Raw genomic sequence first — 15,325 nt, forward strand, 5'->3', positions numbered from 1 at the left:
TGTCCGTCGTTTTATTGGAAAAAATAGCACAACATGCTGTGCTATTTCCGGCATTTTTGACCGGATCTGCAATGGGCTCCTGACAAAGGCTCCAACACGGATATGAACTTAACCAAAACCTTGTTCACATTCATAGTCCTAATCCTGTACTTTTGTTTCCACAGTTTTATTCTGAAAATCCACAACAAATCTGTCCTGTGTGAACATAAGCTTAGACATTTTAACTGCATGTATTTTTATGTACACTTTTAATTTTTAATTGGCTACTGTGGGCACATGATACCCTAAAGTTAACCATTGCTAAAAAATCTATATCTTTGTGCAAGCCCGGACAGGTGTTTTGGACATCGCTGTGAATTTATGTCTGCAGACAACTTTAGTTAACGCATAACTGTTTCATATTTTTTTTTCTAAAAATAAAAAATTCTGTTCTGATTCATTTCATAATATTATTTTATTAGGGTCAGGGCTATGTTTCTTTCTTAAAGAACTTTAACCCCTTCCTACATTGCACCGCACATGCTCCTGCGTGCCTCTGACATCTCATCTAACGTAAATGCTGATAAAATCAAAATTGATCAACTTCGTTTTTTTCCGTATTCAACTTAGGTAAAATGTCAGAAGCACACAGAAACGTTGATTTTATCTGTGTTAGTCTTAAATGAGGTGTCAGAGACACACAGGAGTCGTCTTCAAACCAGCTCATTGGCATATTTAGCTGAGGATACATAGAAGCTGCAGCTCTGAAACTGAGTAAAATTTGTATGTAGAGAAGTATTCGGCACACAGACAAATATGATTCAAAACTTCTTTCATTTTATTTGTATTGTATTCAAATGCCATGGGCGGAGTGCAACGTTTCGGTCCAAAAAGACCTTCGTCAGGCACTAAAGGTGTACAAAAATTTTTACACATAAATATCTAGGCATCATTTTGGTACAATATATGTATCATCTCTTATAACACAAAATAATAATGCTACATTGGAAAGAGAAAAATAGTAAATAGAAAAATAAAGATAAAATAAAGATAAATTTAAGACAAGAACAGAATATGCACAACACATACATGATTCATACTTCATCAATATCTATGCATATTAGGATTACATTTGATGTAAAAAAGATATAAACAATCAAAAGTATGTGCATGTGTATGCCAGACGGAAGACATCATATCCGTGGCACCATATCCAAGGCTCCAAATATAGTACAAGCAAAAATCGTATAAAGAAATACATCTGGGTATATTTGTAGTGTAACAGCAATAATCCAAACGATGTCCGCAACTTCTGTGGCTGGAAACAGAGTTGTGGAGTACATAGTGCACGAATATAGTGCAAAGATGCAAGTTTTCCTGTAGATGCTCCCTCAATCTGGTACCCATGCTCAGAAAAATAACTTAAAAAATCATTGCGTGAGAGATAATCAGTATAAACATGATGCACCACATAATATAAAGTAAATAGTTATGCTTGTTAATGTACTGGCCGTATTAACATACTATAGAGAGCCTGTACGGCTTGAGGAGACTGTCCCATTGATGCTATCTAGTCAGATGTTGTTTAACATAAACATTTCTTGTCCTAATTGCATAATGGCTGTCCTGTTCAGTGTGCACGTTGTATCTGATGCATGATGGTGGCAGGAGGCAGGTAGTAAAACATTGCAATGACCTTACCTGGAACCCTGTTGGCGTGGATGTATCCTGTTGATGAGCACTGCTGTTCGTATCGCGGCTTACCGCTCGTTTTTGGCGCTAACTGCAATGATTATTCTTGCAGTTTAAATGTCCTGTGTCTGGGGCGGGTCATGGGAGGTTCCCTATGCACGTGATTGGCCGCTCGTAACTTAGTGGGCGTGTCTGAGTGTGTGATTGGCTGCACACTACTCAGAGGGAGTTGCCATGACACATGGGAGGTTCCCTATGCACGTGATTGGCCGCTCGTAACTAAGTGGGCGTGTCTGAGTGTGTGTTCGGCTGCACACTACTCAGAGGGAATTGCCATGACACAGGGGTGTGTCGTGTGACGCCGTTGTAAGGGGCGGTGTTTTCACTCCCATGTTAGATTTTTATCGCCGATCAGATGTAGTTAGGGCTATTGGATTTAGCAGTAATAGCATATGTTTGGGCGATATACAGTCTCTTGATCCTGAATGAGCACCAATTACTGCTTCTGTTATTAAGAATATGTTACTGGTAGCTGACCATATTTACTGTAGGTTATTAACACTACATATAGCGCCGTTGTGGGAGTGTGCCTAACTACAGGCAATGTGCTCCCTTAGATCAGGCTCTCAGGTTGAATAACGCCAATTCACATGGACTAAGAGGGACAGATAGAGTAACATGAAGGCGGATACGACTGGTCTGTATATGGGTAGTGGTACTGGATATAATAATGTAGATGCAGCTGGGGTATACTGTATGATATTATAAATCTGTATAAACAATATATTGCTGAAAAAAAAAAATGTGTTACCACTACGTATTATATAGTTGACTAGAATACTCAATCCTAAACTCAGTATTTTCAAGGATACCGTAGTCGGGAAGGACCGGATGAAGATGTGTGGTATACCATATGTCAAATCAGCGTGTCTGTTATGGAATAAAAAAAGGCATTTGTTATTATGGATATCATATTCAGATCAACGGAACATTGGATACTATAGGAAACTACTAACTTCGTATTCCCTATTTAAACCTCGAGGTTCTAATGTCTGCAATCTGTGGATCCAATAGGCCTCCCTGCGTTTTAGTGTCCTAATCCTATCCCCGCCTCTCCTAGGTGCCGGTATGTGTTCTATCACCTGGAATTGTAATTGCGAAACGTTATGTGATCTCAATAAAAAATGTGCGGGGATCGGTAGTAAGGTTTTATTGCAGCGTATAGTACTCTTATGCTGACCGATTCTGTCTCGTATGCGCTGTGTCGTTTCGCCAACATATGCTAGCCCACATGGGCATTTTATCATGTAAATGACAAAATTAGTGTTACAGGTGAAAAATTCCTTCACCGGTATACGTTCACCTGTCTGGGGGTGTTGTAGCGTATTACCCTTGATCACATTGGAGCATTGCATGCAAGATCGGCATGGGAAGGTCCCTTGTTTAGGGGTGTTCAGAAAGGTTTGCCTTAAGGGTCTTTTGGCTGAGCCAACATCTGCTTTGACTAACTTGTCCCTTAGGTTATGTGGTCTCTTTGAACATGGGAGAAATGGAGTTTTGAATTCTGTGACCTTAGGGTATGCTTCTTTGAGTAATGGCCAGTGCTTCCTAATTATATGGTGAACCCTATATGCACAAGGGTGGTATGTATGTACGAATGGTATACATTTGGGTCTGGTATTACTCCTAGTAGTGTCCATGTTTTGTTGTGCCTCCAATAATGTACACATGGGATAGCCTCTCTCCCTGAATTTTTGTGTCATATTGGTTGTTCTTATGGTTCTATTTTCGGTGTCGTCAACTATCCTCGCAACCCTTTTAAACTGGGATCTCGGTAGAGATTTTTTGGTCGCTATCGGGTGACAGCTGTCATAATGTAGTAGCCCATTCCTGTCTGTTTCCTTCGTAAATAGGTCTGTACTGAGGTGGCCCCTATTGTCCATAATGACCATGGTGTCCAGGAAGCTGATCCTAGACACATGATGTCTAGGATCGTATTTCTTTATACGATTTTTGCTTGTACTATATTTGGAGCCTTGGATATGGTGCCACGGATATGATGTCTTCCGTCTGGCATACACATGCACATACTTTTGATTGTTTATATCTTTTTTACATCAAATGTAATCCTAATATGCATAGATATTGATGAAGTATGAATCATGTATGTGTTGTGCATATTCTGTTCTTGTCTTAAATTTATCTTTATTTTATCTTTATTTTTCTATTTACTATTTTTCTCTTTCCAATGTAGCATTATTATTTTGTGTTATAAGAGATGATACATATATTGTACCAAAATGATGCCTAGATATTTATGTGTAAACATTTTTGTACACCTTTAGTGCCTGACGAAGGTCTTTTTGGACCGAAACGTTGCACTCCGCCCATGGCATTTGAATACAATACAAATAAAACGAAAGAAGTTTTGAATCATATTTGTCTGTGTGCCGAATACTTCTCTACATACGATTGGGTTGGGACCCTATTCGTGCACCTCCTATAGGTCTTGTGCACTCTGAACCAATACCGATGAGTAAAATTTGTAATTAAAGCGGCTGTCCAGTCAAAAACAAAAAAAATTTACTTTAAACTGCAAAATTCTAGTTAAAATACATGGTGGCCTTCTCCTGCTTTTTCCTGGCTCCGTTCCCTATTCCGGTCCGTATTCAGTTTCCACAATGGCCGCCGCTGTCTCAGACTTGCATATAGGGGAGCGTTGTCTGAGGCACACCCCCGTCCCCTCTACTGCCCCTGCATGGAACAGCGCTGATAATGTCCAATCCTTTAAATGCTTTTAGTCACACAAATTATAAAATGGTGAACCTATAAAAATATGCTACTCTTAAAGAGGATCGGTCATGTCAAATGACACGTTTGTTTTAGAACTAGCATCTGTTCTTAGAACTCTGCGTTCTGCTATTCCTCTGTTGTTCCTTTTTGAAATTTTATGAATAAATTGACAACTTTGTGTTACTATTCCCCTTGTCAAAGGGCAGTGTCACTACACAGTCGAGCACTGCGAACCTTTATTGGAGAGTGTCAGACTGCGTAGGGACAAAACCCCAACCCAGTTGCCAATTAATAACTTTCTAGGAGGAATAACAGAGGAACGGCACAATGCAGAGATTTTCCAGAATTGTTGTATTAATGGGAATACAAACATGTCAAGAAAGCTGACCGTTTCTCGTTAAAGCGTATCTCTCACCTGAATATGTGGCACTGTTTAAGGAACAAATATTGCGCTGTGTGGCTAATAGAGCCGAACAGATAATACAGTGGACTCCTAGTTATAAGTCTGCTGTTTTAAGGAGAGCGAACGCCTCCATCACCGGTGACTGACAGATGCCATTTAGATATCCAACAACCCATCGATTACTGATGAGGGGGGCGGCGGGGATGAATAACTGTAAGGGTATGTGCACATGACCTCTTTTCAGACGTAATGGAGGCGTTTTACGCCTCGAATTACGCCTGAAAAGACGGCTCCAATACGTCGGCAAACATCTGCCCATTGCTTGCAATGGGTCTTACGATGTTCTGTGCAGATGAGCTGTCATTTTACGCGTTGCTGTCATAACTATGCCCGCGTCAAAGAAGTGCAGGACACTTCTTGGGACATAATTGGAGCCATTTTTCATTGACTCCATTGAAAAACCACTCCAATTATGTCCGTAATGGACGCCGCAAAAAACGCGTGCACTTGTAAAAACGTCTGAAATTTAGGAGCTGTTTTCTCCTGAAAACAGCTCCGGAATTTCAGACGTATTTGGCGTTGTCGTGTGCACATACCGAGTCCTCTTTATTCTTTGTAGCCAAATGGCATCAAAATATTTCTTTGTGCTGTTTGGACTAATAGTAGAGCTGATCTGTCGCCGTAATGTGCTGCCATGTATGTGTTGTGGAGGTCCTTTGCTGCAAGTAATAAAACATGGTAGAGTTTTCCAATGTGCACAGATAATGTGAATTGATGTTTTTCTCTCCATTTTTAACTTTCTCCTTCTCATAGATGGGGCTTCTGTAGTAGATGGTTTTCCAAAGCACAGAACGTGTCTTCCAGCTCCGTGCCCTAACACAAGTAATATCAGTTTGTGGAACATTCTTAGAAATAATATTGGAAAGGACCTATCTAAGGTGTCCATGCCTGTGCAGCTAAATGAGCCACTCAACACTCTGCAGCGATTATGTGAAGAACTTGAATACAGTGAACTTCTAGACAAGGCAGCGGAAACTCACGAGCCATTTGAAAGAATGGTATGGTACTGAGTTTTATGGTAATTAATTAATTAATGGGGTTAAATGGCAGAAATTCATTTATAATATGTGTCTTTCCAAAATTAGAGGCTGGCTATTAAAGGGGCTGTCTGCTTTGGACAGTCTTTTTGTTAGCATAATCCCCCTGATGATATGCAAATCATTGGGTGTCCTGTTGACAGTACCCCCAGCGATCGGCTATAATCTATGTGGGAATGCATTAATATGTGTTCTATTCCCCTGCAGCGCCACCAGAGTGGAAATGAAGCACTACATGGTGCCCTTTGAAACCAGTTGGCTGCATTCCATGGGCAATCATGCTAAGTCCCAGGGTTGCCAACCTAATATTTTATTTTTTCACGAAAATGTGTAAAAAAAAATCACAAACCGATACATTTCTTATGACGCCATAAGACTCTTTCTAGCTGCTCCGCTTTGACTAATAGATGGCCGAGACTCTCCCTCTATTAAGTCAGAACTCCATAATAGGATTTTTGAAAATCTGTTTTCCCAATTGGACGCACAATCCCCTTTAATGAATTTAAAGACCGGAATAAAAATCTGTGTCTCCTATTCTGAAATTTTCTCCTATATCCTTATATTGCTCTCCATTTTTTATTTCAATGGTCCTGTTGAGCACCTATAATTTAAATTTTATTTATAAAGCACGAATATATTCCCCAACACTACAACCTATACAACCCCAATACAACCGCTTATTCTGAGTGACCTGGGGATTATAATAGCAGATAACCAAAATTGTTCTAAGATCATTGTTTATGCAGCTGCGAGCTTGTTCCAGCATTTGACTGTTTTTAATGCATTCTTCTATCATATAGGTGGTATTTCCCTTGAGTTGAATTATTTTTCTTGTACACCCTAGGTTTACATTGCCACATTTGCAGTATCGGCATACGCATCTAGTTTCTATAGGGCTGGTAGCAAGCCATTTAACCCTGTTCTCGGAGAAACGTATGAATGTGTGAATGAAGACAAGGGATTCCGGTTTATTGCAGAGCAGGTACTGTTTTTCCTTTTATATTTCTGTGTCCCGAAGGGCAGAAGTCGGATAAAAACTGTTCTACTGTATATAGTTTATGCTGCTCCGTATCAGTAGATAATATTGATCTACTTAAGATTTATACCTAAAAAAGTCCCGTCCTGTTCATTCGCATCTTATTCCCCCTCAAGACATTTCTACTCATGTGAAGAAGGTCCTTGGCATATTGGATTGACATGTAACCTTTCAGGGACCGTAGACCACATTTAACTAGGATGGTAATTGACATTTCTTACGTCTTCAAATTGGTGAATTGGTGTCAAAAATTATGCTCAACCTCAAGCATTTCTTTTATTTTCCCAAATCATTATATTATATATTAAGTGTAAAATTCAGTATTTTTAAATATTTTGGCATTTTATATTTAGTAAGGCTGTGTTCACATCAGCATTCGTTTCCGCTAAGGGGTTCCGTCGGAGATTTCCGTTGGGTTAACCCCTCACCGGAAAGGCAAACGGAAACCTCCACTTCCGTTTCCCTCACCATTGAACTCAATGGTGACGGAAACCTAGCTAATGGTTTCCGTCTGTCACCGTTGTGACAGGGTTTTGTAGTTTTGACAGAATCAATAGCGCAGTCGACTGGTAGAATCTAGTAGGTGCATAGTGCAGACATTGCTAAGCAGGAATAGTCGGGCTTGTTTCTGCGCTCTGGTTTATGTACTAGGGATTGAGCTCTACATTGAAGACATTCAGCAGAGTAATACATTATTATAAGAGCTTTTTATTAGATGTGTTAAACCATTACATTTGAGAGTTGTATTACTTTCTAAATGTCATTGATTCTTGTACAGAAAATGTGTTCCTCCACTCAAACTCGAATTGATTCTTCAACTGTATGTTTAGATCCGTGCATGTCTCCGTGAGTAGAGCTCCTATTGTCTCGTACACACAAACTGTTTACCTATAGGTTTGTATTAAAAAATGTTCTTGGCTACCCCTCGCAAAAACAGTGAGTCTATGTAAATAATGCAGTCGCGGGTGACTCGCCCAGTAAGATGTTCCATGTTTGCAATGTCTCATGGCGGTAGCGGGTGATGTGGTCATGGCTGTAGCTGTTTTGTTTACATACAGTCATGGCGTTTTTGTGATCGAGGCCTAGGATCAGCGCTATGTGTTTTGTTAAAACCATGTTAGTCCCAGAAAATGGCATTAACTATTGTATATTGAAAAGTTCTGCAACTTTCAAATTTGTTTTTTTTTTAAAAAAAATCACGTTCCAATTGTTTTCATGTTGCCAGCGAATAAAAAAATAAATAATTGGTTATTCATATCAAACTGACACAGATGCAAGGCTCAATTCAAAAGAGAAGTTTGATAGCCTTGAAGGAGTATTACAGTTTCAGCAAATAAAGGTTAATCTTTGTGTAATAAAAAGTTACAGAAACAGTTTTCCCAAAAATTTTCTGTATTCCTCATGGTTTTAATTCAATAAACCTTCATTGTTCACTCCCGGTGGCTATAAATCTGTCCTGTCATGTGACAGGACACACATGAGCTCGGCATGTTAAGACACAACTCTAATACACATATTGTATCTAGTGGAAGTAAAAAACGAGGTTTCTGTTGAATGATTGCTAGCAGAGATCTGGAAAACCTTGTGGGATTGATGTAGAAAGTATATTGGGAAATAGCAGAACTTTCCTTATACAAAGGATACACATTATTTGCTGAAACCATAATTATTGGACCCTTGGATAATATTTTGGACCCTAATGACTAATCAATATTTTTCAGTTTTTTTTCATCGATCTTTTTCTTTTTCTGTACACATAACAGTGTGAGGGCTTGTTTGTTTGTGGGACAAGTTGTATTTTTTAATAGCACCCTTTTGGAGTACATATAACAGAAATTTTGCTATTCTTTTTTGCGTCTTACGTCAACGCCGTTTTACTGTGTGGTATAAATAACAATAACTTTATTCTGCGCTACCACTACGGCGTTACCCAGCTTATATAATTTTCTTTGTGTTTTACCACTTTTGCACAATACAAACACTTTTTTTTCTTTTTTAAAGTATTTGTTTTTGTGCCGCCATATTCTGAGAGCCATAACTTTGCAGTTAAATAACATAATAGTTTAATCGTTTTGGTGATTATTGACGTGGCGATATGAATTATGTTTAACTTTTTTGGGGGGGTTAAGATTTTTTTCATAATGAATTTTGTAGGGGAAAAGTGGGTTTTTAATTTTGTTTACTTGGCGATTTTTAATTTCTTTATTATTAACTTTATTGAACTTTTGGTCCCACTATGGGACTTCTCTATGCAATCGTTTGATCGCTTTTTAATACACGGCAATGCTTCTGTATTGCTGTGTATTATCCCTTTGGCAGGGCCTAGTAGGCCTACACTGAGGGCAGACCTGGGGACTTTGTTAGGCTCCAGCTACCATGGAAACCATGGGCATTCTGCCAATCCATTGTGGGGGTGCCGATGCGGTGACAGATTGAGCCCCCTGTTTCTGAAACCACTTAGATTCTTAAATAGCTGGGATCGGAGGTAACTCCGATCCAAGCCAGTAGAGCAGAAGCCCACCTGTCTTCAGACAGCCCGACACCCGCTATAGCCGGCGGCGCTGTGGCATAAGTATCCTTAATGACCTCCGTGAGAAGGCGTATGGTGGGTCATTAACAGGTTTACAGGCCTTGCACCTGTGTTAGTAGGACTTTATCAGGATAAGTTTTCAGCCACTGGGTGTAAACAAGAATTTTACATCACTTACAGCAAGCAGAGATCTGTAAAATGGTGACATGCCCGGTTTCAGAAGCCGCTTCAGAATGAAAGTGATCTGCTATTGACAAGTTGACAAGACCATTTTTTTTTTCTAGATCAGTTTTGAATGAGGCCCATCGCTGTAAGTTATAAAGTTACAGAACATTTCATTATACAATGAGTAAGCGATATTTACTTTAAAACCGGAAAACCCCTAAAAACCATTTCTATTTATGGAGTAGTGTATAAGAATGAATGTATGTGCTGAGTTTTTGGAATGTCTTTTTCTTCTCAGGTGTGTCATCATCCACCCGTATCTGCCTGTCATGCCGAAACGGACAAGTTTGTGTTATACCAAGGTAACTATTTAACCTATAGATGCAGATTTATTGTTAGAACTGGTTCTATTTAGATATATTATAATTATCGTTTTTAGTATTATTTTTTACTTAACCCCTTCCCGCTCCTTGACGTACTATTACGTCATGGCAGCTGTATCGTTCGCGCTCCATGCCGTAATAGTACGTCTCGGGAGTAACGGCCGTTTCGGCCGTCCTCCCGACACATACAGGAGCTGTGACGCTGCTGTCTTGTTCAGCAGCTGTCACAGCTCCTACAGCGGGGACCGATCGCTGTGTCCCCGCTGATTAACCCCTTAAAAGCCGCGTTCTATAGAGATCGCGGCTTTTTAGGGGTTAAGCTGCCATCGCCGGCCTGCTACGCGATAGCGGCCGGCGATGGTGACTATGGCAACCGGACACCAAACAATGGCGTCCGGCTATGCCATAGACGGAAGCCTAGTGGGTCCTGACAACGTCAGGACCCACTATGCTTGCTGTCAGTGAGTAGCTGACAGTTCTAATACACTGCACTACGCATGTAGTGCAGTGTATTAGAATAGCGATCAGGGCCTCCTGCCCTCATGTCCCCTAGTGGGACAAAGTAATAAAGTAAAAAAAAAGTTAAAAAAAGATGTGTAAAAATAAGAAAATAAAAGTTTTAAAAGTAATAAAAGTAAAAGTCCCACTTTTTCCCTTATCAGGCCTTTATTATTAATAAAAATATATAAACAAACAAATAAACTATACATAATTGGTATCGCCGCGTCCGTAACGGCCTGAACTACAAAATTATTTTGTTATTTATCCCGCACGGTGAACGCCGTAAAAAAAAATATTAATAAACCGTACCACAATCACAATTGTTTGGTCACTTCACCTCCCAAAAAATGGAATAAAAAGAGATCAAAAAGTCGCATGTACCTAAAAATGGTCCTGATCGAAACTACAGTTCGTTACGCAAAAAATAAGTCCTCGCACGGCTTTATTGATTGAAAAATAAAAACGTTATGGCTCTTAGAATAAGGTAACACAAAAAGTGAATGATTGTTTACAAAACGTATTTTATTGTGCAAACGCCATAAGACATAAAAAAAAACTATAAACATCTGGTATCGCCGTGATCGTATCGCCCCGCAGAATAAAGTTAATATATCATTTATAGCGCACGGTGAACGCTGTAAAAAAAAAAGTATACAAAAACAATAGTAGAATTGCTGTTTATTAGTCACCACGCCACCTAAAAATGGAATAAAAACTGATCAAAAAGCCGCATGCACCCCATGAAAACTACAATGGATTCCTCAAGGGGTCTAGTTTCCAAATTGGGGTCACTTTTGGGGGGTTTCCAATGTTTTGGCACCACAAGACCTCTTCAAACCGGACATGGTGCCTAATAAAAAAGAGGGCTCAAAATCCGCTAGGTGCTCCTTTGCTTCGGAGGCCGGTGCTTCAGTCCATTACCGCCCGAGGGCAACATGTGGGATATTTCTCTAAACTGCAGAATCTGGGCAATAAGTATTGAGTTGCGTTTCTCTGATAAATCCTTTTGTGTTATAAAAAAAATGGTATAAAAAGAGTAAATTTCACCTCTACTTTGCTCTAAATTTCTGTGAAACACCTAAAGGGTTCATAAACTTTCTAAATGCTGTTGTGAATACTTTGAGGGGTCTAGTTTCTAAAATGGGGTGTTTGATAGGGGTTTCTAATATATGGGCCCCTCAAAGCAACTTCAGAAATGAACTGGAACCTAAAAAAATAAATAAATGAGGCAATACTTCGCTTCTTACATTATACTGATAATGAGCCGTGCCCACTCCGAGATGACCCCAGTTTTGACCGTTTGTATAAACGGAGACCCCTATTAGACCGTTCCAGTGCCCGGTTTTCCCAAGCATACACCCCCGAGAAGTGTTTTTCTATTGATGAGTCCCTGGTACATTTTAAAGGGAGGGTTCAATTCCGCCAGTACCTGCCAGGTAAGAGGGCAAGGTATGGCGTGAAGATGTATAAGCTGTGCGAGAGTGCATCAGGGTATACCTACAGGTTTAGGATATATGAAGGAAAGGCCACCCCCAAACCAGACTGCATCCTGGACTACAATAGGTACATGGGAGGGATGGACTTGTCAAATCAAGTCCTGAAGCCCTACAGCGCCATGCGGTGTAGTATAAGAAGCTGGCCGGGCACATCATACAGATGGCTTTGTACAATGCGTATGTGCTACGTCGATGTGCAGGCCAGAGGGGAACTTTCCTGGAATTTCAAGATCTAATCTTTAGGGACCAGGAAGGGGGGGCGCATCGTACCAGGGCAACACTTTCCAGGAGAAGGTCCCCAAACCGGTGGAAAGGGAAAGAGTCAAAAGAGGTGCAGAGTCTGCTATAAGAGGGGGATAAGGAAGAACACAATATACCAATGTGACACGTGTCCCGAAAAACCAGGGCTCTGTATAAAAGATTGTTTTAAAATGTATCATACATCCCTTGATTTTCAATTTACCCTGATGCACTCCGCACAGCTTACCCCCCTCATCTTTCCCTTCTGAGCCCTGCCGTATGCCCAGGCAGCTGATAACAGCCACATGTAGGGTATGGTCGTACCCAGGAGAACCCACATTACAATTTAAGGGGTGTATATCTCCGGTGGCGCATGCTGGGCACACTATATTGGACACTGAAATGGCATATACATATATAAAATTGCAAATCTCACACTGCACCATCTGCTGCGCATTATCTTTTACACAGTACCTGTGGGGTCAAAATGCTCACTACACCTCTAGATGAATGTCTTAAGGGGTGTAGTTTTTAAAATGGGGTCACTTCTCGGGGGTTTCAACTGTACTGGTACCTCAGGGGCTTCTGCACACATGACTTAGCCCCAGAAAAGCTCCAGTAGGCCAAATGGTGGTCCTTTCCTTCTGAGCCCTCCCATGGGCCCAAAGGGCAGTTTATCACCACAAATGGGGTATTGCCGCACTAATGACAAATTGGGCAACAAAATGGGGTATGTTGTTCCTTGTGAAAATAAGAAATTTTGATCAAAAATGACATCTTATTGGAAAAAATATCATTTTTTTCATTTCACAGCCCATTTCAAATAGGTGCTGTGAAAAAACTGTGCGGTCAAAATGATAACAAAAACCATAAATGAATTCCTTGAGGGGTGTAGTTTCCAAAATGGGGTCACTTCTGGTGGGTTTCCATTGCTTTGATACCTCTGGGGCTCTGCAAATGCGACATGGCACCCGAAAACCAATCCAGCAAAATCTGGACTCCAACAAACACATAGCGCTCCTTCCCTTCTGAGGCCTCCCATGGGCCCAAACGGCAGTTTATCACCACAAATGGGGTATTGCCGCACTAAGGACAAATTGGGCAACAAAATGGGGTATGTTGTTCCCTGTGAAAATAAGAAAATTTGATCAAAAATGACATTTTATTGGAAAAAATATCATTTTTTTCATTTCACAGCCCAATTCAAATAGGTGCTGTGAAAAAACTGTGCGGTCAAAATGATAACAAAAACCATAAATGAATTCCTTGAGGGGTGTAATTTCCAAAATGGGGTCACTTCTGGTGGGTTTCCATTGTTTTGATACCTCAACGCCTCTTCAAACCTGGCATGCTGCCTAAAATATATTCTAATAAAAAAGAGGCCTCAAAATGCACTAGGTGCTTCTTTGCTTCTAGGGCTTGTGTTTTAGTCCACGAGCGCAGTAGGGCCACATGTGGGACATTTCTAAAAACTGCAGAATCTGGACAATACATATTTAGTAGTGTTTCTCTGGTAAAACCTTCTCTGTTACTAAAAAAAAATTGAATAAAATTGAAATTCAGCAGAAAAAATGAAATTTGCAAATTTAATTTCCACTTTGCTTTAATTCCTGTGAAATGCCTGAAGGGTTAAAAAACTTTCTATATGCTGTTTTGAATACTTTGAGGGGTCTAGTTTTTAAAATGGGGTGTTTTATGGGGGTTTCTAATACATAGGCCCCTCAAATCCACTTCAGAACTGAACTGGCACCTTCAAAAAAAGGCTTTTGAAATTTTCTTAAGAATATGAGAAATTGCTGTTTATGTTCTAAGCCTTGTAACGTCCAAGAAAAATAAAAGAATGTTCAAAAAACGATGCCAATCTAAAGTAGACATATGGGAAATGTGAACTAGTAACTATTTTGGGTGGTATAACCGTCTGTTTTTCAAGCAGATGCATTTAAATTCTGAAAAATGCTATTTTTTGTAAATTTTCTCTAAATTTTGCAATTTTTCACAAATAAAGACTGAATATATCGACCAAATTTTACCACGAACATGAAGCCCAAAGTGTCACGAGAAAACAATCTCAGAATCGCTTGGATAGGTTTAAGCATTCCGACGTTATTACCACATAAAGTGAAATATGTCAGATTTGAAAAATGGGCTCTGAGCCTTAAGGCCCAAACTAGGCTGCGTCCTTAAGGGGTTAAGACATCCAGATATTTTGTGGTCTGGGAGTAAAATCTCATTACAAGGGGCCAAATATAACAGGCATAAGTTATAGGGGAAGTCCTTGAACCTATCTTATGTCAGAAGATAACAGGTGGCAGTCCTTTTTCCCTCATCGATTTCAAAGAAATCTTAGACACTAAAGAATCTATGCCTTTATTTTCCATCACTCGTAGACCTCCACCACCGTTTTGTTTTACTTTTGTCTATATAAGATGTTAGAAGGTAACTTCAGAGGGATTTCCCGCTTTTGTAGAACATCGATATATACCCTCAGGGGTTTCCTGATTAATGCAAAAAGCCTGGTGTGTGCCTAAAATAGAAAAGTAATATACCTACCCTTCCAAATTCTTTGCTGGTCTCCTACTGCAGGTCTCTATGGGTTTTCTGGTTCCCTGTTATTTGGAATTCAGGACAATGGCATTACCTGTATATCATGTCATGTGACTGCTGCAGGCGCCAGTTTCTATCCCCTGCAGTTATGATTTGTCAATAGTAACACTTTTGCGGCAGGCAGCTTTTTGCTGCCACGTTCACATGAAGTCATCATGAACCACACATCATGGTGCTGGACTTCAAACAACAGGGCACTGGGGACTGGGCAAGAATTTGAGAGGTTAGTTTATTTTTTCGATTTTAGCCACATACCAGGCTTTTTGTTAAATTCGGATTACGCTGATGGTAATTATACTTATGGAATTTACATTCTTGACTTCCTCTGGATCAACACTGTAATATAATATATTAAACTTTTATAGACTTGTGTCTTTTTGTTTGAACTTAACTTACTAGGAGCTTA

At 39.9% G+C, this 15,325-nt stretch overlaps 1 protein-coding gene and 1 long non-coding RNA gene across 4 annotated transcripts in view; one reads left to right on the forward strand and one right to left on the reverse strand.

Annotated features, from left to right (window-relative positions):
* The window catches only part of OSBPL3 (oxysterol binding protein like 3), a 141,500-nt gene that overhangs the window by 108,593 nt on the left and 17,582 nt on the right, over positions 1–15,325 (forward strand). For all 3 annotated transcript variants that reach the window (XM_075827271.1, XM_075827273.1, XM_075827272.1), the window contains 3 exons: positions 5,681–5,925; positions 6,809–6,946; positions 9,994–10,057. In XM_075827271.1, coding sequence (XP_075683386.1) covers positions 5,681–5,925; positions 6,809–6,946; positions 9,994–10,057 — 447 coding nt within the window. The remainder of the gene's footprint in view (positions 1–5,680; positions 5,926–6,808; positions 6,947–9,993; positions 10,058–15,325) is intronic.
* The window catches only part of LOC142651961 (uncharacterized), a 76,382-nt gene that overhangs the window by 23,048 nt on the left and 38,009 nt on the right, over positions 1–15,325 (reverse strand). The gene's annotated exons all lie outside the window — the stretch shown is intronic.

This window comes from Rhinoderma darwinii, chromosome 5 (genome assembly GCF_050947455.1).
Source record: "Rhinoderma darwinii isolate aRhiDar2 chromosome 5, aRhiDar2.hap1, whole genome shotgun sequence".
NCBI classification, from domain to species: Eukaryota; Metazoa; Chordata; class Amphibia; order Anura; family Rhinodermatidae; genus Rhinoderma; species Rhinoderma darwinii.